Below are 27,935 nucleotides of genomic sequence, written 5' to 3' on the forward strand. Positions count from 1 at the left end.
CCGAAGCTGATATCACAGCCCTGAAATCTGTGGTAATAATAACAGGAACATGGCGGAGCGGAGTCAGGACTGACGCTGATATCACAGCCCTGAAATCTATGGGAATAATAGGAACATGGCGGAGCGGAGTCAGGACTGACGCTGATATCACAGCCCTGAAATCTGTGGTAATAACAGTAACATGGTGGAGCGGAGTCACTCAGAACCGAAGCTGATATCACAGCCCTGAAATCTGTGGTAATAATAACAGGAACATGGCGGAGCGGAGTCAGGACTGACGCTGATATCACAGCCCTGAAATCTGTGGTAATAATAACAGGAACATGGCGGAGCGGAGTCAGGACTGACGCTGATATCACAGCCCTGAAATCTGTGGTAATAATAACAGGAACATGGCGGAGCGGAGTTAGAACTGACGCTGATATCACAGTCCTGAAATCTATGGTAATAACAGTAACATGGCGGAGCGGAGTCAGGACTGACGTTGATATCACAGCCCTGAAATCTATGGTGATAACAGTAACATGGCGGAGCGGAGTCAGGACTGACGCTAATATCACAGTCCTGAAATCTGTGGTAATAATAACAGGAACATGGCGGAGCGGAGTCAGGACTGACGCTGATATCACAGCCCTGAAATCTGTGGTAATAATAACAGGAACATGGCGGAGCGGAGCGGAGTCAGGACTGACGCTGATATCACAGCCCTGAAATCTGTGGTAATAACAGGATCATGGCGGAGCGGAGTCAGGACTGACACTGATATCACAGCCCTGAAATCTGTGGTAATAATAACAGGAACATGGCGGAGCGGAGTCAGGACTGACGCTGATATCACAGCCCTGAAATCTGTGGTAATAATAACAGGAACATGGCGGAGCGGAGTCAGGACTGACGCTGATATCACAGCCCTGAAATCTGTGGTAATAACAGGATCATGGCGGAGCGGAGTCAGGACTGACACTGATATCACAGCCCTGAAATCTGTGGTAATAATAACAGGAACATGGCGGAGCGGAGTCAGGACTGACGCTTATATCACAGCCCTGAAATCTGTGGTAATAATAACAGGAACATGGCGGAGCGGAGTTAGAACTGACGCTGATATCACAGTCCTGAAATCTATGGTAATAACAGTAACATGGCGGAGCGGAGTCAGGACTGACGTTGATATCACAGCCCTGAAATCTATAGTAATAATAACAGGAACATGGCGGAGTGGAGTCAGAACTGACGCTGATATCACAGCCCTGAAATCTGTGGTGATAATAGTAACATGGCGGAGCGGAGTCAGAACTGACGCTGATATCACTGCCCTGAAATCTATGGTAATAACAGGAACATGGCGGAGCGGAGTCAGGACTGACGCTAATATCACAGTCCTGAAATCTGTGGTAATAATAACAGTAACATGGCGGAGCGGAGTCAGGACTGACGCTGATATCACAGCCCTGAAATCTGTGGTAATAACAGGAACATGGCGGAGCGGAGTCAGGACTGACACTGATATCACAGCCCTGAAATCTATGGTAATAATAACAGGAACATGGCGGAGCGGAGTGAGGACTGGCGCTGATATCACAGCCCTGAAATCTATAGTAATAATAACAGGAACATGGCGGAGCGGAGTCAGAACTGACGCTGATATCACTGCCCTGAAATCTATAGTAATAATAACAGGAACATGGCGGAGCGGAGTCAGGACTGACGCTGATATCACAGCCCTGAAATCTGTGGTAATAATAACAGGAACATGGCGGAGCGGAGTCAGGACTGACGCTGATATCAAACCCCTTAAATCTGTGGTAATAATAACAGGAACATGGCGGAGCGGAGTCAGGACTGACGCTGATATCACAGTCCTGATATCTGTGGTGATAATAACAGGAACATGGCGGAGCGGAGTCAGGACTGACGCTGATATCACAGTCCTGATATCTGTGGTGATAATAACAGGAACATGGCGGAGCGGAGTCAGGACTGACGCTGATATCACAGCCCTGAAATCTGTGGTAATAATAACAGGAACATGGCGGAGCGGAGTCAGGACTGACGCTGATATCACAGCCCTGAAATCTGTGGTAATAATAACAGGAACATGGCGGAGCGGAGTCAGAACTGACGCTGATATCACAGCCCTGAAATCTGTGGTAATAATAACAGGAACATGGCGGAGCGGAGTCAGGACTGACGCTGATATCACAGCCCTGAAATCTATGGTGATAATAGTAACATGGCGGAGCGGAGTCAGGACTGACGCTGATATCACAGCCCTGAAATCTATGGTGATAATAGTAACATGGCGGAGCGGAGTCAGGACTGACGCTGATATCACAGCCCTGAAATCTATAGTAATAATAACAGGAACATGCCGGAGCGGAGTCAGGACTGATGCGGATATCACAGCCCTGAAATCTATGGGAATAATAGGAACATGGCGGAGCACAGATGAAACGCGTCATATAAAAGGTATTCACCAGCTACTGGATGGACATTGCCTTAAAAGATGATGCCCTGTTCACTACAAGGGCCAGAACCTTATAATGTACAGAAAGGACCCACCACCCCTAGGACCTTATAATCTACAGGAAGGACCCCCCACCCCGAGGACCTTATAATCTACAGGAAGGACCCCTGTGACGAATACCGTACCCCGACTGACGTCGGACGTCACCTACATCGAGCTCACGAGACCCAGTATGGTCACTGGTTACCAAGGCGTGACGTTACGCCCTCCTGGAGGAGCAGGTAAGGTCAGCTTGGTACAGGTTACACAGACTCCTCCTGTCCACGCGGGCACAGAGAGGCAACAAGCTGAGAGAGCCTGGTCACTGCCCCAGTGAAAACCGCGCTGTCTCAGCTCGGGTATCTGCCACCAGCTTCTCGTTTGATATAAGCCCGGTCCGCTAACGGGATTATATAGGATGAGAAACCAACCCGCGGTAGCTTATAACTAGGCCTAAACACGGACGTGGGGATCGAGATACAAGATAGCACAAGATTAAATTATATATTTAATCGCCTTAAGGGCTCACTAGAAATAACACTATACACACAAACAATATATACAGTGGTCTGAGGTTACAGATACAGGTAATAGGGTACACACAGGATTAAACAGAGCAAAAAGCCAGTTTACCAGGTATAGGAGTCCTTTGGGTTGTGATGAGTCCTTTGCTGTAGTCACATGGAGGCCAGTGATGTCAGCAGGTGGCAGGTCACTCTAAACACATGTCACAATGTAACCCTCCTTCAGAGAAAGACATGCCCGCTTGCTGGCACAAGCCTTTTAACCTGTAGCCGGCCCCTCCCCTCCTGGCCTCTGGGAGGGGTCCACCCCCCCATCCCCCTCTTCTGGGCTGGCAGCACATGAGCCACAAAACCGATTAGGGCTCATGGCTCCAGACCAGAATGTCTACCAGTAGAATACAAGCATGGTACCTTTATTTGGTTTCTGTGGGGAGATATGTATATCTCCCCTCCCTGGCATCCCACCACCAAGCTATGACCACGGGCCTGTTCATTGTGGCCACAGGGACACAAATATGTATCTGGTTTATTTGTGTGATGGACGGGCGATTCATAATCCCTTATGAACTGACGGTTTCATGATGTCTGATAATGTGCATTGAAATGGGGAATGGCCTAGACCCCCTGCAGGGAAGTTTTTCCTGTTCCATTAGCTGGGTTCCTGGCTGGCTGAATGGAGGTGAGAAATGTAAACAAAGGTGGACTGCTAGAAGCTCTCTGCCATCTGGCTTTGAAGCAGGGTCCCCCTGTGGAGATCACTACCTCTGCTACCTTTCAGCAGATGGTTGGGGTGGGAACATGGCTGACAGTAAATAATAATCCATATTCCTCACAACCCCCACCCCTAGGACCTTATAATCTACAGGAAAGACCCCCCCCCCACCCCTAGGACCTTATAATCTACAGGAAAGACCCCCCCCACCCCTAGGACCTTAAAATCTACAGAAAGACCCCCCACCCCTAGGACCTTATAATCTACAGGAAAGACCCCACCCCCACCCCTAGGACCTTATAATCTACAGGAAAGACCCCCCACCCCTAGGACCTTAAAATCTACAGAAAGACCCCCCACCCCTAGGACCTTATAATCTACAGAAAGACCCCCCACCCCTAGGACCTTATAATCTACAGGAAAGACCCCACCCCCACCCCTAGGACCTTATAATCTACAGGAAAGACCCCCCACCCCTAGGACCTTATAATCTACAGGAAGGACCCACACCCCTAGGACCTTAAAATCTGCAGGAAGAACCCCCTCACCAGGGGAGTAGCTAAAGGCTCATGGGCCCTGGTGCAAGAGTTCAGCTTCCCTCAGTGCTTTGTGGCCAGAGGCAGGGAAGCACAGAGACTTCGTGCTGCCTAAGGCAAAAATTGACACGGCATGCCAAATTCTTGGCCTAACCCCTTCCCTCCAGCCAGAGGTGTAACTTGACCAGCATGCACTTTCTATAATACCGGTGTCTTCTTATATGGCACAAGGGTCTTTGGGCTCCTTCAGGCTTCTGGGCCCGGTAGCAACTGCTACCTCTGCACCCCCTATAGTTTTGCCCCTGCACCCCACCCCCTGGACCTTATAATCTAGAGGAAGGACCATTGGCTTTGTCTTGTATAATGCAAAAAAAAAAGAAACTTAGGCCTCTTTCACACTTGCGTTGTCCGGATCCGGCGTGTACTCCACTTGCCGGAATTACACTCCGGATCCGGAAAAACGCCAGGACGCTATTAAAGTCCTGGTTGCCATAGTAGTAGTGGGGAGCGGGGGAGCGGTATACTTACAGTCCGTGCGGCTCCCGGGGCGCTCCAGAATGACGTCAGAGCGCCCCATGCGCATGGATGACGTGATCCATGTGATCACATGATCCATCCGCTTGGGGCGCCCTGACGTCACTCTGGAGCGCCCGGGGAGCCGCACGGACGGTAAGTACACTGCTCCCCGCTCCCCACTACACTTTACCATGGCTGCCAGGACTTTAGCGTCCCGGCAGCCATGGTAACCACTCTGAAAAAGCTAAATGTCGGATGCGGCAATGCCCCGAAACGACGTTTAGCTTAAGGCCGGATCCGGATCAATGCCTTTCAATGGGCATTAATTCCGGATCCGGCCTTGCGGCAAGTGTTCCGGATTTTTGGCCGGAGCAAAAAGCGCAGCATGCTGCGGTATTTTCTCCGGCCAAAAAACGTTCCGTTCCGGAACTGAAGACATCCTGATGCATCCTGAACGGATTTCTCTCCATTCAGAATGCATTAGGATAATCCTGATCAGGATTCTTCCGGCATAGAGCCCCGACGACGGAACTCTATGCCGGAAGACAAGAACGCAGGTGTGAAAGAGCCCTAACCCCTGATGTCATCTTGTGACTGACCCCCGCCTCCGCCTTACTCTACCTGGATAGGATCACGCAGTGTGTACCGCCATTTTTGTGATCTCTCTGCTCCACTGATTTCTATAAGAAGGCCGTGTGCTTTCAGTCCTGGGTTCAGCACCTGGTCTGCGGAAAGGCTAAGGCCAGCATCGCGCAGGGAACAGCATTCCGGCATTGCTCACTGTCCGGCCGCATTAACTATAATAGGGATCAGCGGTGATCCAGTCCAAAAGGAAACGGCTGCGCACAGGAGAACAGCCCGCCGGATACCAGCGCTCGTGTGAAACTAGCCTAAGGGGGTCATTCTCTAGGCAGCACCTCCGCTGGAAAAGTGAGGAATTACATCTACTAAAATCACAGCCAAGTACTCTGCCTGCGACTGCATGATACCCCCGCATACCGCTACAGAGTGCAGGGGAAGAGGGGGTCTACTGCAGCTAACGTGCTCGTTATATCATACATATCATACAGGACACACATCATACAGGACACACATCATACATATCATACAGGCTATACATCATACAGGACACATACATATATAGGACACACATCATACATATATCATACATGACACATTATACATATATAGGGCATACAGAATACATATACAGGTACATATATACAGGATACACATCATACATAATACATATATAGGGCACACATCATACATATATCATACAGGACACATCCTACATACATATTATACAGGCACACATCATACATGACATTATACATATATAGGGCACAAATCATACATATACATACATCATACATATATATAAGGCACACAATACATATATCATACGGGGCACACATCATACATATACATACATATTATACAGGGCACACATCATACATGGCACACACACATATACATACATCATACATATATACAGGGCACACATACATATATCATACACGGCACACATCATACATGACATTAAACATATATAGGGCACAAATCATACATATACATACATCATACATATATATAGGGCACACAATACATATATCATACACGGCACACATCATACATATACATACATATTATACAGGGCAAACATCATACATATATCATACGGGGCACACATCATACATATACATACATATTATACAGGGCACACATCATACATATATCATACACGGCACACATCATACATATACATATTATACAGGCACACATCATACATGACATATACATATATAGGGCACAAATCATACATATACATACATCATACATATTATATATAGGGCACACAATACATATATCATACGGGGCACACATCATACATATACATTCATCATACATATATCATTCATACAGATGAGCGGCCCCAGTATCGGGAGCTCCTTTTATAACCAGGTGATGTCATACTGTGATCTGATTGGTTGATGCAATGTTGTGATGTCATCAGTTCATCTGGTGGCTTTCTTCCGGATACAGCGCCTCATCTGTCCATAGGTTGTGTCTGGTATCGCAGCTCTGCTCCATTGAAACGACAAACAAGCTGTGAACAGGGTGCGCCAAACTGATCATACAGCGCGAGTCACTGAGATAGATTTCAAAAAAGGTGATCCAGCCGACGGACTTGCTTTATTAACAGCGGTTCACAGTCACATTTTATAGGCATCGATCACAATCACATGGTCATGACATCATCAATCAATTAGTAACACAGGAACTGACATCACTAACTAATGGTGAATAAACCTCCTATCCTGATTCATGGCCGTCCAGACTCGTGGCGCTGCCGTCTGCAAAAAAATAACAAATATAGAAAAAACTGATTAAAAATACATGACCTCATAATCCCTATTAAGCCCCTTTGGATATAACGTACGGATCCAAGAGGCCTCCCTGCGCAATAACAGTCTCTTCAAACCCCCCCCCCCTCCTCGGTTGACAGATCCGCTCTATGACTTGATGCTCCAATTGTGCGATTGTGAAAGTGAGAAGGAATAGGGAACGTTTCCGTATTGTGGATTTATGTTTGCATAGACGGTCTTTCACCATTTGGATTGTCTCCCCCACAGGCCGCACGTCACGAGTGGAGTAGCCTCTGATCTTCTCGGCCTCCCCAGGGCGCGGGGGCCGTCTGGACGGCCATGAATCAGGAGAGGAGGTTTATTCACCATTAGTTAGTGATGTCAGTTCCTGTGTTACTAATTGATTGATGATGTCATGACCATGTGATTGTGATCGATGCCTATAAAATGTGACTGTGAACCGCTGTTAATAAAGCAGGTCCGTCGGCTGGATCACCTTTTTTGAATTATTTGGGGATTGCTCCTTCCCCGTGCAGACATCGATACTGCGGTCGTGAGCGGTTTGATTTGGAATTTGGCGCATCTTCTCTCCGCCTGGTCAGTAGACCTGTGGGAGGAAAATCCACACGTATTACAGAACCAGCACCGCCGCGGAAACTGTCCGGCCGATGTCCAGGCTCCCCCCCCGCGGGACTGCGGCTCTGCCGTTTTCTCACCTCAAAAACACCAGAATAATAATAACCGCTGTGTTTTTTTTATTGCACTTCTTGTGACGTTTTTTGCGCCCCGTGCTTCTTACCGCTCTGGGTTTTCTTCATGTCGGTTTTTCCACTATAGAAAACGTCTGAAAACCCCCCGCGAGCCCCTGTGCGCTGTGAAAAGAAGCCTGAAGGACAGTAAACGTCCGTGTGTCCTGCGCCTTGTATTTCTCATGACCTACTGTCACTTCATGTTACGGATTATCACTTTGTGATAGGGACGGATGGAGGTAGGTGAGCGCTGCACTGAGACCCATAGGGAGGTAGGTGAGCGCTGCACTGAGACCCATAGGGAGGTAGGTGAGCGCTGCACTGAGACCCATAGGGAGGTAGGTGAGCGCTGCACTGAGACCCATAGGGAGGTAGGTGAGCGCTGCACTGAGACCCATAGGGAGGTAGGTGAGCGCTGCACTGAGACCCATAGGGAGGTAGGTGAGCGCTGCACCGAGACCCATAGGGAGGTAGGTGAGCGCTGCACCGAGACCCATAGGGAGGTAGGTGAGCGCTGCACTGAGACCCATAGGGAGGTAGGTGAGCGCTGCACTCTGACCCATAGGGAGGTAGGTGAGCGCTGCACTGAGACCCATAGGGAGGTAGGTGAGCGCTGCACTGAGACCCATAGGGAGGTAGGTGAGCGCTGCACTGAGACCCATAGGGAGGTAGGTGAGCGCTGCACTGAGACCCATAGGGAGGTAGGTGAGCGCTGCACTCAGACCCATAGGGAGGTAGGTAAGCGCTGCACTCAGACCCATAGGGAGGTAGGTGAGCGCTGCACTGAGACCCATAGGGAGGTAGGTGAGCGCTGCACTGAGACCCATAGGGAGGTAGGTGAGCGCTGCACTGAGACCCATAGGGAGGTAGGTGAGCGCTGCACTGAGACCCATAGGGAGGTAGGTGAGCGCTGCACCGAGACCCATAGGGAGGTAGGTGAGCGCTGCACTGAGACCCATAGGGAGGTAGGTGAGCGCTGCACTGAGACCCATAGGGAGGTAGGTGAGCGCTGCACTCAGACCCATAGGGAGGTAGGTGAGCGCTGCACTGAGACCCATAGGGAGGTAGGTGAGCGCTGCACTGAGACCCATAGGGAGGTAGGTGAGCGCTGCACTGAGACCCATAGGGAGGTAGGTGAGCGCTGCACTGAGACCCATAGGGAGGTAGGTGAGCGCTGCACTGAGACCCATAGGGAGGTAGGTGAGCGCTGCACTGAGACCCATAGGGGGTAGGAGCTGCAGTGTAAAGCACCGAGAAAGGACGCAGTCTCTGATGACCTCTTTACTAGAACGTGGGGTAAATCACCGCGACCATTACGTCACGTCTCCTCCATGACCCGCACAGGTAAGAGAACGGTCACATGATCACTGCGCGGGTCACGTGCTCAGTCCCCGGAAGCGCCGCTCACACACGGTCTCCATGGTGACAGCAGTCTCCACTCCCGGCGTGCAGCGCGATGGACACGTCACGTACGAGGCAGAGAGAGGCCTGAAGTGAAGAAGCGGAGCCGGGAGTGACGGGAGCTCAACGGGGGCGGCTCAGGAACCGGGGAGAGCCGGGAGATAGATGGTAGGAAGACGGTGATAGCGGGAGACCCCGATAAACCGCTGCCGCAGGTGTGAACTAACGTGTATAGGCCTCACACAGCTGACAGGGGCGAGGAGCCTGCAGTGCACCGCCCAGAGAGAATAACCCCCATCATCCACTGCAGAGAGAATAACCCCTATCATACACTGCCCAAAGAGAGAATAACCCCCATCATCCACTGCCCAGAGAGAGAGAATAACCCCCATCATGCACTGCCCAGAGAGAGAATAATCCCCATCATCCACTGCAGAGAGAATAACTCCCATCATACACTGCCCAGAGAGAGAGAGAGAGAGAATAACCCCCATCATCCACTGCAGAGAGAGAGAATAACCCCCATCATACACCACCCAGAGAGAGAGAGAATAACCCCCATCATACACCACCCAGAGAGAGAGAGAATAACCCCCATCATGCACCACCCAGAGAGAGAGAATAACCCCCATCATACACCACCCAGAGAGAGAGAATAACCCCCATCATCCACTGCAGAGAGAATAACCCCTATCATACACTGCCCAAAGAGAGAATAACCCCCATCATCCACTGCCCAGAGAGAGAGAGAGAATAACCCCCATCATGCACTGCCCAGAGAGAGAATAATCCCCATCATCCACTGCAGAGAGAATAACTCCCATCATACACTGCCCAGAGAGAGAGAGAGAGAGAGAGAATAACCCCCATCATCCACTGCAGAGAGAGAGAGAATAACCCCCATCATACACCACCCAGAGAGAGAGAGAATAACCCCCATCATACACCACCCAGAGAGAGAGAATAACCCCCATCATACACCACCCAGAGAGAGAGAATAACCCCCATCATGCACCACCCAGAGAGAGAGAATAACCCCCATCATACACCACCCAGAGAGAGAGAATAACCCCCATCATGCACCACCCAGAGAGAGAGAATAACCCCCATCATACACCACCCAGAGAGAGAGAATAACCCCCATCATGCACCACCCAGAGAGAGAGAATAACCCCCATCATCCACTGCAGAGAGAATAACCCCTATCACACCGCCCAGAGAGAGAGAATAACCCCCATCATACACTCCCCAGTGATAATAACCCCCATCATACACTAGTCAGAGAGAATAACCTTCATCATACTCTGCCCATAAAGAGTATGAAACCCATCATATACTGCCCCGTAGATAGACAATGACACCCATCGTACACCGTCCGTAGAGATAATGTCACCCGGTGTACACCGTCCATGGAGGGAATGTCACCCGGTGTACACCGTCCGTGGAGGAAATGTCACCCGGTGTACACCGTCCGTAGAGATAATGTCACCCGGTGTACACCGTCCGTGGAGATAATGTCACCCGGTGTACACCGTCCGTGGAGGGAATGTCACCCGGTGTACACCGTCCGTGGAGGGAATGTCACCCGGTGTACACCGTCCGTGGAGATAATGTCACCCGGTGTACACCGTCCGTGGAGGGAATGTCACCCGGTGTACACCGTCCGTGGAGGGAATGTCACCCGGTGTACACCGTCCGTGGAGGGAATGTCACCCGGTGTACACCGTCCGTGGAGGGAATGTCACCCGGTGTACACCGTCCGTGGAGATAATGTCACCCGGTGTACACCGTCCGTGGAGGGAATGTCACCCGGTGTACACCGTCCGTGGAGATAATGTCACCCGGTGTACACCGTCCGTGGAGATAATGTCACCCGGTGTACACCGTCCGTGGAGGGAATGTCACCCGGTGTACACCGTCCGTGGAGGGAATGTCACCCGGTGTACACCGTCCGTGGAGGGAATGTCACCCGGTGTACACCGTCCGTGGAGGGAATGTCACCCGGTGTACACCGTCCGTGGAGGGAATGTCACCCGGTGTACACCGTCCGTGGAGGGAATGTCACCCGGTGTACACCGTCCGTGGAGATAATGTCACCCGGTGTACACCGTCCGTGGAGATAATGTCACCCGGTGTACACCGTCCGTGGAGGGAATGTCACCCGGTGTACACCGTCCGTGGAGGGAATGTCACCCGGTGTACACCGTCCGTGGAGGGAATGTCACCCGGTGTACACCGTCCGTGGAGGGAATGTCACCCGGTGTACACCGTCCGTGGAGGGAATGTCACCCGGTGTACACCGTCCGTGGAGGGAATGTCACCCGGTGTACACCGTCCGTGGAGGGAATGTCACCCGGTGTACACCGTTTGTGGAGGGAATGTCACCCGGTGTACACCGTCCGCACACTTACAGTCCAGACACGAATGCTGCGCTCCGGGCATAGTCCGCCTGTTCTTTTCCAGCTAGGACGATGCGGAATGTTCCATGGAGCATAGCATGCTGGGAGGTGTAGTTCCACAGCTGTTGGGGAGACACAGATTGTTGATGCCCTTTGAAGTGATGGAGATTCAGTAATTGCGGTGACTGTTTGTCACGGACGTTCCTGTGGCAGGTACCAGGAGATCGGAGAGACTGGCAACTCGTGGGTTAAATTGACAAGTTCCCTGTGGATCTTATTGTGTCTGTGTTTTGGTGAATGCCACCCCCCTTGCTTCAGGTGTTGCTTGTTGGTAATTTACCTTCCCCACTAGTAGCCGCCTCTCACTCTTGGAGGTGCGGTTTACAGATTGTCTTCCTGCCTTCTAGCTGGTCGGTTGTTGTCTGTGCGGCTTCTGCTTTCAGAGAAGTCTTGTCTGTTCTTATTGTTTTGTGTTTGTTATATTCCCTGTGGTTTGTATCTGGGCCAGAGACAGAGACTTCCATTTGTCCTTCTGGGGAGGAAGGGGTTGTCTCTGGTCCTAACCTCATTCCAGGGACTTATAGGGATATGAGGGCCTAGGTATCCAGCATATGGATATTCCTACCTTCAGGGTCTATTCATATTGATAGGTGGTCAGGGCCCCGATTAGGGTTGTCTAGAAGGTGGCCTGTTCCGTCCCTAGTTTCCAGGCCCAGGTACTGTCGTCCCCCCCCTGCTGTGTTCACTGTGGAGTTTCCCCCCCACACTGATCGTGACACTGTTCTGGTGGTAGCGTCCCCCCATATCGCTGTCCGTCCTGATCTTCGGCTGCAGGATGATTGTTAGGGAATCGCGGATCTCACTTTGTCTGGACCGCACTTTGCCTCCGCCATAACACTGCAGCCAGGAGCCAATGGAGCAGAGCTTACCTCAAAGAGGACTGTCTGACACTGGAGCAAATCATCAGCTGTGACAAGTATTAGGTCAGGACAGGTTTTCAGCAGGGATCTTGACATTGATGAGGATTGGCAGCACAAAGTATATTACACAGTTCCATGGCTGTGGGGGGCGCTTCTATGTCTGGCCTCCTCCGGACTTGTTCTTTCTGTACATGCACCGTTGTAATGAAACGGCAACAGCCAGGGCCCCTTTCTGCACCTGTCGCTCTGCAGTAAACGCAATAAAGTAATTTTTATTGCGTTTCTTGACAATTCTTTAGGCCTCGCACTAGGGATCGACCGATTATCGGTTTGGCCGATATTGAGGATTTTGAACGTTATCGGTATCGGCATCTATTTTGCCGATATACCGATAACGTATTGGGAACACAGAACGCGCTGCTCTCAGCGCTCTCTGTGTTCCCTCCGCAGCACAGGGGAGAAGAAAGCAGTGTCTCCTCCCCCTGTGCTGCTGCTGCCGCTGCCGCCAATGACAGGAGAGAAGATAAGAGGAGGGGAGGGGCTGTGGCCAGCGCTCCACCAATGAAGATAAGCCTTTCATTCATTCATATACAGGAGGCGGGAGCTGCAGAATCACATAGCCGGCTCCCGACCTCTATGAACGGTAGCTACGGTCCGCGGTAGTTAACTCCTCAGGTGCCGCGGATCGCAGCTACCGCTCATAGAGGTCGGGAGCCGGCTATGTGATTCTGCAGCCAGCTCCCGCCTCCTGTATATAAATGATTGAGAGACTTATCTTCATTGGTGGCGCAGTGCGCCCCCCCCCCCCAAGCCCCCCAGTATTAATCATTGGTGGCGCAGTGCGCCCCCCACCCCCATCCCAATAGTAAAAACATTGGTGGCGCAGTGCGCCCCCCCACCCAGTATTACTCATTGGTGGCAGTGGCCACAGGGTCCCCTCTCCGCTGCTCCTCCGATTGGAGCCCCAGCTGTGTAATCCTGGGGCTCCGATCGGTTACCATGACAGCCAGGACGCTATTGAAGCCCTGGCTGCCATGTTCAGCTCCATGCTGCTGTGTGCACAAAGCACAGAGCAGCAGGGACAGTGTGAGCTCCTATTCACCCTGATAGAAATCTATCAGGGGGAATAGGACAAGGGTTCTAGTCCCTAAGGGAGCTAAAAGTTAGTAAAAAAAAAAAAAAAAACACAAAAATATTAAGTATAAATGAAAAAGATTTAAAAAAAATAAAAATAAATACACATTAACAATAAACAAAAAAATACACAATAAACATTAATTTTCAGCAGATTTGTGTAGGAATTTTTTTTTTCTCAAAAATGAAAATTCACAGAATATCGGTACAAATTATCGGTATCAGCCCTAAAAAATCAATATCGGTCGATCCCTACCTCGGAGTATTAAGACACACAAATAAATTCTGTTCGTGATGCCAGTTGCAGCGCAGAGGCAACGGCCAGGGCCCCTTTTGTAATATCTGTGGTGGTACCCAGGTGTAGGAATGGCCGAGTGGTATGGGGCGGCCTAAAATGTCCCTTAATGTTGTGTGAGTGTCACGGTGCTCCTACCTGGATATGGCTGGGCCCCAGGCGTTGGCTCCGTAGCGGACACATAATAGAAGAATAGTTAAGGAATTTGAAGAAATAATTGAGTCCAGACCTTGTGATGAAGTTGAATAACAGCTTTACTTTGGTAAACATTTCTCCAAAACTTTGGGGAATTGGGTCAGCACAACCTGTATGTGGTGCACATCACTATGGCGAAATACATATACAAACGAAAAATACAAATGTGATTCCCCAAATTTTTTCTTTGCAGTATATGTTGGAGGCGCGGCGATCTCCATGCAGTCATGCACACCTGACCAGTCAATCTGTCCTGGAGGCTGGTTTTAAAGTCAGTATAAAACAGAGTCTGCTTATATAGAACCTACCAGTAGCCATTTGGCTCCAGGAGAAGTCTATAGTGGGCTCAGCATGCATGTTGGTACTTGCATCCCTGGATCCGATGAAAGCTGTAATGGCACCGGACGGGGTTAAAAGCAGAGTGTGCTTGGCGTGCATGCTGACCTGCATTCCCTGGACTTTGTGTGGCTGTCATGGCCCATGAACAGGTAGGAACTAGAGTTAGGGACCACTCAAATAGAGGTGACCTTGACGCGGTGAGTGGCTTACTACGCTTTGGCCAAAATGTACACCAATGTCTCATCCAGCATGGAGGCAAATTGCTGGATGTAGAGTGCTATCACATTTGTATTTTTCATTTCTCCAAAACGGTTTACGGACTTTGTCTTGGTCCCAGCAGGCTTTAGCATTAAACTTGGCAGGCAAACTCAACTCTGCTACGTCAGTTGCTCTCTGGCTCTGCTGACAGGCTAGCTGTAAAACGTAGCTTCTTCTTGATGCTACAGCTTCTTTCTTTGTAGTCTGTCTCTTAATTATGTTGAGGAACTCTTCCTCCTGGCTATTGAGGCTCTAAGCTGTGGCCTCCACATCCAGCGGAGCTGAAGGTGCTCTGGCTGGCTTGGGCACATCCAGCAGAGACGTGCCCAGCACACCCTCCTTCCACTAGTAGGGGGTAAGCTAGACTAAAACTGGTCCCCACCCTTCCTGCAGGAAGTAGGGCTCACCCACCCCCCACAGAGGAGCGTTAGAATGGAATGGAAAGCTCCATTCTCTCTAACTGTAACTCTGCCGTGTTTGCTGCCACCTGCTGGTGAACCAGGCACATTACATTTGAACATAACAGTGCATTCCTGTTTCTAATGTAACTGTGTAGTGGACCTGAAATAAATACACAAGATGACCTATACTAGCATACACAGATAGAAGCAGGGCATAGGAGTGGTAATGTCACTCTGGGGCGTTACACATTCCCTCCCCCACTGCCTTCGACCTGAGGCCGAGCTCCAAACATCTGCCGTGTCCTCCCCTGTCAGTCATCCGCCTGCCGCCCAGGTTTTGGCGTCTTTTTGCAGGATTTCATGCTGTTGGTTTTTTCTTGCTTTCCGCAGTTCATTAAATCGTCTTCTATTGAGGAGTTTGAGTTATTAATGTCACCGTTAATGGAAACGCCAACAAGACGACCGTATATTTCACGAGATAAAATCCATGAGTTTGTATCTGCAGCCAACATTGCAGAACATAAAATCGCCATTTACTCTGCACATATTTCATCTTTAATGGAGAGTAATAACGCCCCGGAAAATACGACATGTCACTTATAGAGGAGGATTGGGGAGTTGTACCTGCAAGTTCTGAAGTAGTCATCATGGGGGTCAGTGACGTCTCTGGACTCCCTGTCACTCATCCTATTGCAGTACACTACAGTCATCCTCTCCCCGAAAATGGCTGATAACAGGGGGCAATAGACTGTATTCTCCTGTCCTACAGTCATCCTCTCCCCTGAAATGTCTGATAACAGGGGGCAATAGACTGTATTCTCCTGTCCTACAGTCATCCTCTCCCCTGAAATGTCTGATAACAGGGGGCAATAGACTGTATTCTCCTGTCCTACAGTCATCCTCTCCCCGAAAATGGCTGATAACAGGGGGCAATAGACTGTATTCTCCTGTCCTACAGTCATCCTCTCCCCTGAAATGGCTGATAACAGGGAGCAATAGACTGTATTCTCCTGTCCTACAGTCATCTTCTCCCCTGAAATGGCTGATAACAGGGGGCAATAGACTGTATTCTCCTGTCCTACAGTCATCCTCTCCCCTGAAATGGCTGATAACAGGGGGCAATAGATTGTATTCTCCTGTCCTACAGTCATCCTCTCCCCTGAAATGGCTGATAACAGGGGGCAATAGATTGTATTCTCCTGTCCTACAGTCATCCTCTCCCCTGAAATGGCTGATAACAGGGGGCAATAGACTGTATTCTCCTGTCCTACAGTCGTCCTCTCCCCTGAAATGGCTGATAACAGGGGGCAATAGATTGTATTCTCCTGTCCTACAGTCATCCTCTCCCCTGAAATGGCTGATAACAGGGAGCAATAGACTGTATTCTCCTGTCCTACAGTCATCCTCTCCCCTGAAATGGCTGATAACAGGAGGCAATAGACTGTATTCTCCTGTCCTACAGTCATCCTCTCCCCTGAAATGGCTGATAACAGGGGGCAATAGATTGTATTCTCCTGTCCTACAGTCATCCTCTCCCCTGAAATGGCTGATAACAGGGGGCAATAGACTGTATTCTCCTGTCCTACAGTCATCCTCTCCCCTGAAATGGCTGATAACAGGGGGCAATAGATTGTATTCTCCTGTCCTACAGTCATCCTCTCCCCTGAAATGGCTGATAACAGGGAGCAATAGACTGTATTCTCCTGTCCTACAGTCATCCTCTCCCCTGAAATGGCTGATAACAGGAGGCAATAGACTGTATTCTCCTGTCCTACAGTCATCCTCTCCCCTGAAATGGCTGATAACAGGGGGCAATAGATTGTATTCTCCTGTCCTACAGTCATCCTCTCCCCTGAAATGGCTGATAACAGGGGGCAATAGACTGTATTCTCCTGTCCTACAGTCATCCTCTCCACTGAAATGGCTGATAACAGGGGGCAATAGACTGTATTCTCCTGTCCTACAGTCATCCTCTCCCCTGAAATGGCTGATAACAGGGAGCAATAGATTGTATTCTCCTGTCCTACAGTCATCCTCCCCCCTGAAATGTCTGATAACAGGGGGCAATAGACTGTATTCTCCTGTCCTACAGTCATCCTCTCCCCTGAAATGGCTGATAACAGGGGGCAATAGATTGTATTCTCCTGTCCTACAGTCATCCTCTCCCCTGAAAAAGCTGATAACAGGGGGCAATAGACTGTATTCTCCTGTCCTACAGTCATCCTCTCCACTGAAATGGCTGATAACAGGGGGCAATAGACTGTATTCTCCTGTCCTACAGTCATCCTCTCCCCTGAAATGGCTGATAACAGGGAGCAATAGACTGTATTCTCCTGTCCTACAGTCATCCTCTCCCCTGAAATGGCTGATAACAGGGAGCAATAGATTGTATTCTCCTGTCCTACAGTCATCCTCTCCCCTGAAATGGCTGATAACAGGGAGCAATAGACTGTATTCTCCTGTCCTACAGTCATCCTCTCCCCTGAAATGGCTGATAACAGGGGGCAATAGACTGTATTCTCCTGTCCTACAGTCATCCTCTCCCCTGAAATGGCTGATAACAGGAGGCAATAGACTGTATTCTCCTGTCCTGCAGTCATCCTCTCCCCTGAAATGGCTGATAACAGGGAGCAATAGACTGTATTCTCCTGTCCTGCAGTCATCCTCTCCCCTGAAATGGCTGATAACAGGGGGCAATAGACTGTATTCTCCTGTCCTACAGTCATCCTCTCCCCTGAAATGGCTGATAACAGGGAGCAATAGATTGTATTCTCCTGTCCTACAGTCATCCTCTCCCCTGAAATGGCTGATAACAGGGAGCAATAGATTGTATTCTCCTGTCCTACAGTCATCCTCTCCCCTGAAATGGCTGATAACAGGGGGCAATAGACTGTATTCTCCTGTCCTACAGTCATCCTCTCCCATGAAATGGCTGATAACAGGGGGGCAATAGACTGTATTCTCCTGTCCTACAGTCATCCTCTCCCCTGAAATGGCTGATAACAAGGGGCAATAGACTGTATTCTCCTGTCCTACAGTCATCCTCTCCCCTGAAATGGCTGATAACAGGGAGCAATAGACTGTATTCTCCTGTCCTGCAGTCATCCTCTTCCCTGAAATGGCTGATAACAGGGGGCAATAGACTGTATTCTCCTGTCCTACAGTCATCCTCTCCCCTGAAATGGCTGATAACAGGGGGCAATAGACTGTATTCTCCTGTCCTACAGTCATCCTCTCCCCTGAAATGGCTGATAACAGGGGGCAATAGACTGTATTCTCCTGTACTACAGTCATCCTCTCCCCTGAAATGGCTGATAACAGGAGGCAATAGACTGTATTCTCCTGTCCTACAGTCATCCTCTCCCCTGAAATGGCTGATAACAGGGGCAATAGACTGTATTCTCCTGTCCTACAGTCATCCTCTCCCCTGAAATGGCTGATAACAGGGGCAATAGACTGTATTCTCCTGTCCTACAGTCATCCTCTCCCCTGAAATGGCTGATAACAGGGAGCAATAGATTGTATTCTCCTGTCCTACAGTCATCCTCTCCCCTGAAATGGCTGATAACAGGGGCAATAGATTGTATTCTCCTGTCCTACAGTCATCCTCTCCCCTGAAATGGCTGATAACAGGGGGCAATAGACTGTATTCTCCTGTCCTACAGTCATCCTCTCCCCTGAAATGTCTGATAACAGGAGCAATAGACTGTATTCTCCTGTCCTACAGTCATCCTCTCCCTTGAAATGGCTGATAACAGGGAGCAATAGACTGTATTCTCCTGTCCTACAGTCATCCTCTCCCCTGAAATGGCTGATAACAGGGGGCAATAGACTGTATTCTCCTGTCCTACAGTCATCCTCTCCCCTGAAATGGCTGATAACAGGGGGCAATAGACTGTATTCTCCTGTCCTACAGTCATCCTCTCCCCTGAAATGGCTGATAACAGGGGGCAATAGACTGTATTCTCCTGTCCTACAGTCATCCTCTCCCCTGAAATGGCTGATAACAGGGAGCAATAGACTGTATTCTCCTGTCCTACAGTCATCCTCTCCCCTGAAATGGCTGATAACAGGGGGCAATAGACTGTATTCTCCTGTCCTACAGTCATCCTCTCCCCTGAAATGGCTGATAACAGGGGGCAATAGACTGTATTCTCCTGTCCTACAGTCATCCTCTCCCCTGAAATGGCTGATAACAGGGAGCAATAGACTGTATTCTCCTGTCCTACAGTCATCCTCTCCCCTGAAATGGCTGATAACAGGGGGCAATAGACTGTATTCTCCTGTCCTACAGTCATCCTCTCCCCTGAAATGGCTGATAACAGGGAGCAATAGACTGTATTCTCCTGTCCTACAGTCATCCTCTCCCCTGAAATGGCTGATAACAGGGAGCAATAGACTGTATTCTCCTGTCCTACAGTCATCCTCTCCCCTGAAATGTCTGATAACAGGAGCAATAGACTGTATTCTCCTGTCCTACAGTCATCCTCTCCCCTGAAATGGCTGATAACAGGGAGCAATAGACTGTATTCTCCTGTCCTACAGTCATCCTCTCCCCTGAAATGGCTGATAACAGGGAGCAATAGATTGTATTCTCCTGTCCTACAGTCATCCTCTCCCCTGAAATGGCTGATAACAGGGAGCAATAGACTGTATTCTCCTGTCCTACAGTCATCCTCTCCCCTGTAATGGCTGATAACAGGGGGCAATAGACTGTATTCTCCTGTCCTACAGTCATCCTCTCCCCTGAAATGGCTGATAACAGGGAGCAATAGATTGTATTTTCCTGTCCTACAGTCATCCTCTCCCCTGGAATGGCTGATAACAGGGAGCAATAGACTGTATTCTCCTGTCCTACAGTCATCCTCTCCCCTGAAATGGCTGATAACAGGGGGCAATAGACTGTATTCTCCTGTCCTACAGTCATCCTCTCCCCTGAAATGGCTGATAACAGGGGGCAATAGACTGTATTCTCCTGTCCTACAGTCATCCTCTCCCCTGAAATGGCTGATAACAGGGGGCAATAGACTGTATTCTCCTGTCCTACAGTCATCCTCTCCCCTGAAATGGCTGATAACAGGGAGCAATAGACTGTATTCTCCTGTCCTACAGTCATCCTCTCCCCTGAAATGGCTGATAACAGGGGGCAATAGACTGTATTCTCCTGTCCTACAGTCATCCTCTCCCCTGAAATGGCTGATAACAGGGGGCAATAGACTGTATTCTCCTGTCCTACAGTCATCCTCTCCCCTGAAATGGCTGATAACAGGGGGCAATAGACTGTATTCTCCTGTCCTACAGTCATCCTCTCCCCTGAAATGGCTGATAACAGGGGGCAATAGACTGTATTCTCCTGTCCTACAGTCATCCTCTCCCCTGAAATGGCTGATAACAGGGAGCAATAGACTGTATTCTCCTGTCCTACAGTCATCCTCTCCCCTGAAATGGCTGATAACAGGGGGCAATAGACTGTATTCTCCTGTCCTACAGTCATCCTCTCCCCTGAAATGGCTGATAACAGGGGGCAATAGACTGTATTCTCCTGTCCTACAGTCATCCTCTCCCCTGAAATGGCTGATAACAGGGAGCAATAGACTGTATTCTCCTGTCCTACAGTCATCCTCTCCCCTGAAATGGCTGATAACAGGGGGCAATAGACTGTATTCTCCTGTCCTACAGTCATCCTCTCCCCTGAAATGGCTGATAACAGGGGGCAATAGACTGTATTCTCCTGTCCTACAGTCATCCTCTCCCCTGAAATGGCTGATAACAGGGAGCAATAGACTGTATTCTCCTGTCCTACAGTCATCCTCTCCCCTGAAATGGCTGATAACAGGGGGCAATAGACTGTATTCTCCTGTCCTACAGTCATCCTCTCCCCTGAAATGGCTGATAACAGGGGGCAATAGACTGTATTCTCCTGTCCTACAGTCATCCTCTCCCCTGAAATGGCTGATAGCAGGGAGCAATAGACTGTATTCTCCTGTCCTACAGTCATCCTCTCCCCTGAAATGGCTGATAACAGGGAGCAATAGACTGTGATCTCCTGTCTTTTTTGTATACAGCAGACATTGTGTGCTGAAACGTTTTGCCGTTTTCTTTTAGCCTCTGCATCTGAATGCTTCACAATTTCAAGACTTCTGCTTGCTTTCAGTGAAGTGGAACATTGTTGTTTTTAGGCAGAAGCTGCAGCGTTTCTCTGGGAGCAGAGCTGCACATACCTGTAGGGGACGCTGTCAGACACAGGGCAGTTTCCATGATAGTTACAGCATCTGAGGGGTGAGCGCAGCTACGTGGGGTGCTGTCTCGTCCACCCCACTGAGCGTTTGTCACCTCCATACGGGGTGAGTGCGTAGAGCGCAAAGTCTGGAGTCACACAAAGCCTTTTCTGGTTACAATCGGCATCAGAGGAAACTGTCACCGACCCCCAGCTCTAAAGATCCCGGGGAGTAGCTGATCTGCAGTGATTCTTCCACAGGCAGAGGGGTTATTGTGAATGTATGATCTGTAGAAAGTTGGGAGACCTCCTGTACGGGACCAGTAATGGCAGTCTCCAGCGGTGGTCAGGAGAGCAGTGATGTCACTAGTTGGCGGGTAGTGATGTCATTTGTTACATGACTTGGTTATTAGTGGATTGTCTAGCGCGTATTTTACCGTAGTCGCAGTCACCTGACCCTGAACTTGAGGGGGGGGGGTGCAGGATGTGCTGTTATGTCTAACGCTTTAAACCCTTTCTGTTCTCTCTCTAGACCATTTGGAAATGTCGGTCATTCTGTTTGCTTCGGTGGTCCGGGGAAGAGATGGACTCCCACTATCCGCCTCCACTGACCACGAGCAGAACATGTCCGTGCAGGAGACCAAGAAGTACCTAAAAGTGCTGTCCCGAAAACTGGAGCAGCTGCCGGACCGGTGCACCCTGAGGAGGGGCCCGCACCATGTCAAGTGAGTAGTCGGGGGGCTTTTGCACCGCATCTGGGGGTACAGTACCAGGAGTCGATCTGCCGTACGCACCGGATACACCGCGCCATTTCTGCACCGCATCTGGGGGTTCAGGGAATGTATCAGCAGTCGCTCTGCCGCACGCACCCGATGTACAGCGCCATTTTTGCAGTGTCAGGACGCAGGATCCACTCACTCATGAAGCTGCCTAATGAGTGCTCCACGGCTGTGTGCTTCAGTTCCTCCCTGTTTTTAGTATCTCTGCTTACTGTCGGCAATGAAAAAATTCTGTATTTACATTCAGTAGGTGAAAGCTTGTCCTGACTGTCTCTTTTTGATACAGCTGAGGGAGTGTTACATCTATGTAATGTGTCAGGGCAGGTAAGAGTCCGGGGCACGAGAGACATTCATGTTTGTGTTGTATGGAGCGCACTGATACATTGTAACAAACCCCACAGATTTCAGCCTCTGAATGTAAATCAGAATGTCCGTATTCACTGACAAGTAGAGATCTAGAGTATGGTGAATGATTGAAGGTCCAGGACTTTCCCTTATACAGGGATGAAGCTTTATGTGCCGGGGGGCGGCTGCAGAGCAGATGTAGGTGACACACGTTTACAGCGCCCTCGTGTGGAGGCGGCATCAATGTGAGTGTCGCCTGTGGCCTTGACATTGTGACCGGGGTGCCGCAATATTACAGCAGATGGGGCGGTGACAGGACTGCAAATACACAGAGATGACCTGATCCATCATAAAGCGGCATTGGTTCCCCCCATCGTTGCACCTAACGTCCCTCCCCATCGTTGCACCTAACGTCCCTCCCCATCGTTGCACCTAACGTCCCCCCCATCGTTGCACCTAACGTCCCCCCCCATCGTTGCACCTAACGTCCCCCCCATCGTTGCACCTAACGTCCCCCCCCCATCGTTGCACCTAACGTCCCCCCCATCGTTGCACCTAACGTCCCCCCCATCGTTGCACCTAACGTCCCCCCCATCGTTGCACCTAACGTCCCCCCCATCGTTGCACCTAACGTCCCCCCCATCGTTGCACCTAACGTCCCCCCCATCGTTGCACCTAACGTCCCCCCCATCGTTGCACCTAACGTCCCCCCCATCGTTGCACCTAACGTCCCCCCCATCGTTGCACCTAACGTCCCCCCCATCGTTGCACCTAACGTCCCCCCCATCGTTGCACCTAACGTCCCCCCCATCGTTGCACCTAACGTCCCCCCCATCGTTGCACCTAACGTCCCCCCCATCGTTGCACCTAACGTCCCCCCCCTCGTTGCACCTAACGCCCCCCCCATCGTTGCCCCTAACGTCCCCCCCATCGTTGCACCTAACGTCCCCCCCATCGTTGCACCTAACGTCCCCCCCATCGTTGCACCTAACGTCCCCCCCCATCGTTGCACCTAACGTCCCCCCCATCGTTGCACCTAACGTCCCCCCCATCGTTGCACCTAACGTCCCCCCCATCGTTGCACCTAACGTCCCCCCCATCGTTGCACCTAACGTCCCCCCCATCGTTGCACCTAACGTCCCCCCCATCGTTGCACCTAACGTCCCCCCCATCGTTGCACCTAACGTCCCCCCCATCGTTGCACCTAACGTCCCCCCCATCGTTGCACCTAACGTCCCCCCCATCGTTGCACCTAACGTCCCCCCCATCGTTGCACCTAACGTCCCCCCCATCGTTGCACCTAACGTCCCCCCCATCGTTGCACCTAACGTCCCCCCCATCGTTGCACCTAACGTCCCCCCCATCGTTGCACCTAACGTCCCCCCCATCGTTGCACCTAACGTCCCCCCCATCGTTGCACCTAACGTCCCCCCCATCGTTGCACCTAACGTCCCCCCCATCGTTGCACCTAACGTCCCCCCCATCGTTGCACCTAACGCCCCCCCCATCGTTGCACCTAACGTCCCCCCCATCGTTGCACCTAACGTCCCCCCCATCGTTGCACCTAACGTCCCCCCCATCGTTGCACCTAACGTCCCCCCCATCGTTGCACCTAACGTCCCCCCCATCGTTGCACCTAACGTCCCCCCCCATCGTTGCACCTAACGTCCCCCCATCGTTGCACCTAACGTCCCCCCCATCGTTGCACCTAACGTCCCCCCCATCGTTGCACCTAACGTCCCCCCCATCGTTGCACCTAACGTCCCCCCCATCGTTGCACCTAACGTCCCCCCCATCGTTGCACCTAACGTCCCCCCATCGTTGCACCTAACGTCCCCCCCATCGTTGCACCTAACGTCCCCCCCATCGTTGCACCTAACGTCCCCCCCATCGTTGCACCTAACGTCCCCCCCATCGTTGCACCTAACGTCCCCCCCATCGTTGCACCTAACGTCCCCCCCATCGTTGCACCTAACGTCCCCCCCATCGTTGCACCTAACGTCCCCCCCATCGTTGCACCTAACGTCCCCCCCATCGTTGCACCTAACGTCCCCCCCATCGTTGCACCTAACGTCCCCCCCATCGTTGCACCTAACGTCCCCCCCCTCGTTGCACCTAACGTCCCCCCCATCGTTGCACCTAACGTCCCCCCCCATCGTTGCACCTAACGTCCCCCCCATCGTTGCACCTAACGTCCCCCCCATCGTTGCACCTAACGTCCCCCCCATCGTTGCACCTAACGTCCCCCCCCATCGTTGCACCTAACGTCCCCCCCCATCGTTGCACCTAACGTCCCCCCCCATCGTTGCACCTAACGTCCCCCCCATCGTTGCACCTAACGTCCCCCCCCATCGTTGCACCTAACGTCCCCCCCCATCGTTGCACCTAACGTCCCCCCCATCGTTGCACCTAACGTCCCCCCCATCGTTGCACCTAACGTCCCCCCCATCGTTGCACCTAACGTCCCCCCCATCGTTGCACCTAACGTCCCCCCCATCGTTGCACCTAACGTCCCCCCCATCGTTGCACCTAACGCCCCCCCCATCGTTGCACCTAACGTCCCCCCCATCGTTGCACCTAACGTCCCCCCCCATCGTTGCACCTAACGTCCCCCCCATCGTTGCACCTAACGTCCCCCCCATCGTTGCACCTAACGTCCCCCCCATCGTTGCACCTAACGTCCCCCCCATCGTTGCACCTAACGTCCCCCCCATCGTTGCACCTAACGTCCCCCCCATCGTTGCACCTAACGTCCCCCCCATCGTTGCACCTAACGTCCCCCCCATCGTTGCACCTAACGTCCCCCCCATCGTTGCACCTAACGTCCCCCCCATCGTTGCACCTAACGTCCCCCCCATCGTTGCACCTAACGTCCCCCCCATCGTTGCACCTAACGTCCCCCCCATCGTTGCACCTAACGTCCCCCCCATCGTTGCACCTAACGTCCCCCCCATCGTTGCACCTAACGTCCCCCCCATCGTTGCACCTAACGTCCCCCCCATCGTTGCACCTAACGTCCCCCCCATCGTTGCACCTAACGTCCCCCCCATCGTTGCACCTAACGTCCCCCCCATCGTTGCACCTAACGTCCCCCCCATCGTTGCACCTAACGTCCCCCCCATCGTTGCACCTACCGTCCCCCCCATCGTTGCACCTAACGCCCCCCCCATCGTTGCACCTAACGTCCCCCCCATCGTTGCACCTAACGTCCCCCCCATCGTTGCACCTAACGTCCCCCCCCATCGTTGCACCTAACGTCCCCCCCCATCGTTGCACCTAACGTCCCCCCCCCATCGTTGCACCTAACGTCCCCCCCATCGTTGCACCTAACGTCCCCCCCATCGTTGCACCTAACGTCCCCCCCATCGTTGCACCTAACGTCCCCCCCATCGTTGCACCTAACGTCCCCCCCATCGTTGCACCTAACGTCCCCCCCATCGTTGCACCTAACGTCCCCCCCATCGTTGCACCTAACGTCCCCCCCATCGTTGCACCTAACGTCCCCCCCATCGTTGCACCTAACGCCCCCCCCCCATCGTTGCACCTAACGTCCCCCCCATCGTTGCACCTAACGTCCCCCCCATCGTTGCACCTAACGTCCCCCCCCATCGTTGCACCTAACGTCCCCCCCATCGTTGCACCTAACGTCCCCCCCATCGTTGCACCTAACGTCCCCCCCATCGTTGCACCTAACGTCCCCCCCATCGTTGCACCTAACGTCCCCCCCATCGTTGCACCTAACGTCCCCCCCATCGTTGCACCTAACGTCCCCCCCATCGTTGCACCTAACGTCCCCCCCATCGTTGCACCTAACGTCCCCCCCATCGTTGCACCTAACGCCCCCCCCATCGTTGCACCTAACGTCCCCCCCATCGTTGCACCTAACGTCCCCCCCATCGTTGCACCTAACGTCCCCCCCATCGTTGCACCTAACGTCCCCCCCCATCGTTGCACCTAACGTCCCCCCCATCGTTGCACCTAACGTCCCCCCCATCGTTGCACCTAACGTCCCCCCCATCGTTGCACCTAACGTCCCCCCCATCGTTGCACCTAACGTCCCCCCCATCGTTGCACCTAACGTCCCCCCCATCGTTGCACCTAACGTCCCCCCCATCGTTGCACCTAACGTCCCCCCCCTCGTTGCACCTAACGTCCCCCCCATCGTTGCACCTAACGTCCCCCCCATCGTTGCACCTAACGTCCCCCCCATCGTTGCACCTAACGTCCCCCCCCATCGTTGCACCTAACGTCCCCCCCCCACCGTTGCACCTAACGTCCCCCCCCCACCGTTGCACCTAACGTCCCCCCCATCGTTGCACCTAACGTCCCCCCCCCCATCGTTGCACCTAACGGGCCCCCCCCCCCTTCCCTTCGTTGCACCACCTACATAATTGCAGCTTCCTGACAAAATTTTGCTCTGTCACATCCACTTTTGATTTCTCTCATCTCCCGGCAGGGCATGCTGGGAGTTGTAGTAGTGGGGAGCGTCAGAGGTTGCAGACTACTGATTCCTGCCTTGTGTTGTTGCAGCTTCATCAGCTCCCTGGGTGTCAGCTACATGATGCTGTGCTCGGAGAGTTTCCCCAGCGTCCTCGCCTTCTGCTTCCTGGATGAGCTTCAGAAAGAGTTCATCACCACTTACCAAATGGTTCACATCAACTCCGCCATCCGGCCGTACTCCTTCATCGAGTTCGGTGAGTGACCAGTACTGACTGTGTGATTGGCGCTGAGCCTCGCAGGTAGCAGCCATTCCGCTCTGGTGTGCGCTGGTCTGTGCAGCAGATGCTGCAGCGCCTCGGTCCCGGGCGTTCAGTGTGGACGTATATACCGCCATAATAATGATTCCTCATAACATTTCATCTTAGTAGAGACTCGGCCTGTGACCTGACATGAGGCTGCGTCTGTATAGGTAACACAAGAGCATTTAATAGAGAGCAGGTAAAGCGGGTCTGACAGATAAGTGCAGCCTTAGGAAGATGGCGATGATAAGCGACAATATAAAGAGAGAAGCTTCTGCAGTATAATGAGGGCTTTTCTTCTGCTCCAACAGATAATTTCATCCAGAAGACGAAGCAGAGATTCAACAACCCCCGCTCACTGACCACCAAGGTGAACCTCGCCGACATGCAGACCGAAATACGCCTGCGGCCGCCCTACCAGATCTCCCTGCAGGAGCTTGGCCTGGAGCACGGAGTGAACCAGCGCAAAGACCCAGCCTACAAGGGGATAGGTAAGGAGCGTGCCTCCAGCGCCATCCGCAGGGCAAATAAACATCGGGGCTTCCAGGCAGAAATGAAAGGTTTTACACCCCCCAAGACGAGCCCTGGAGTCCCACATAGT

The 27,935-nt window shown here is 51.8% G+C and overlaps 1 protein-coding gene across 2 annotated transcripts in view; it reads left to right on the forward strand.

Annotated features, from left to right (window-relative positions):
* The first annotated feature begins 9,335 nt into the window (after positions 1-9,335).
* SEC22A (SEC22 homolog A, vesicle trafficking protein) overlaps positions 9,336-27,935 on the forward strand; it is a 32,846-nt gene continuing 14,246 nt past the window's right edge. The window contains exons 1-4 of one of the 2 annotated variants that reach the window (XM_040439916.1): positions 9,336-9,481; positions 22,004-22,196; positions 27,126-27,289; positions 27,646-27,825. In XM_040439916.1, coding sequence (XP_040295850.1) covers positions 22,015-22,196; positions 27,126-27,289; positions 27,646-27,825 — 526 coding nt within the window. In that variant the 5' untranslated portion in view covers positions 9,336-9,481; positions 22,004-22,014. Of the gene's footprint in view, positions 9,529-22,003; positions 22,197-27,125; positions 27,290-27,645; positions 27,826-27,935 lie in introns of both variants that reach the window. The other variant, XM_040439917.1, reaches the window with a different exon arrangement.

Source organism: Bufo bufo, chromosome 7, assembly GCF_905171765.1.
Source record: "Bufo bufo chromosome 7, aBufBuf1.1, whole genome shotgun sequence".
Classification (NCBI taxonomy): Eukaryota; Metazoa; Chordata; class Amphibia; order Anura; family Bufonidae; genus Bufo; species Bufo bufo.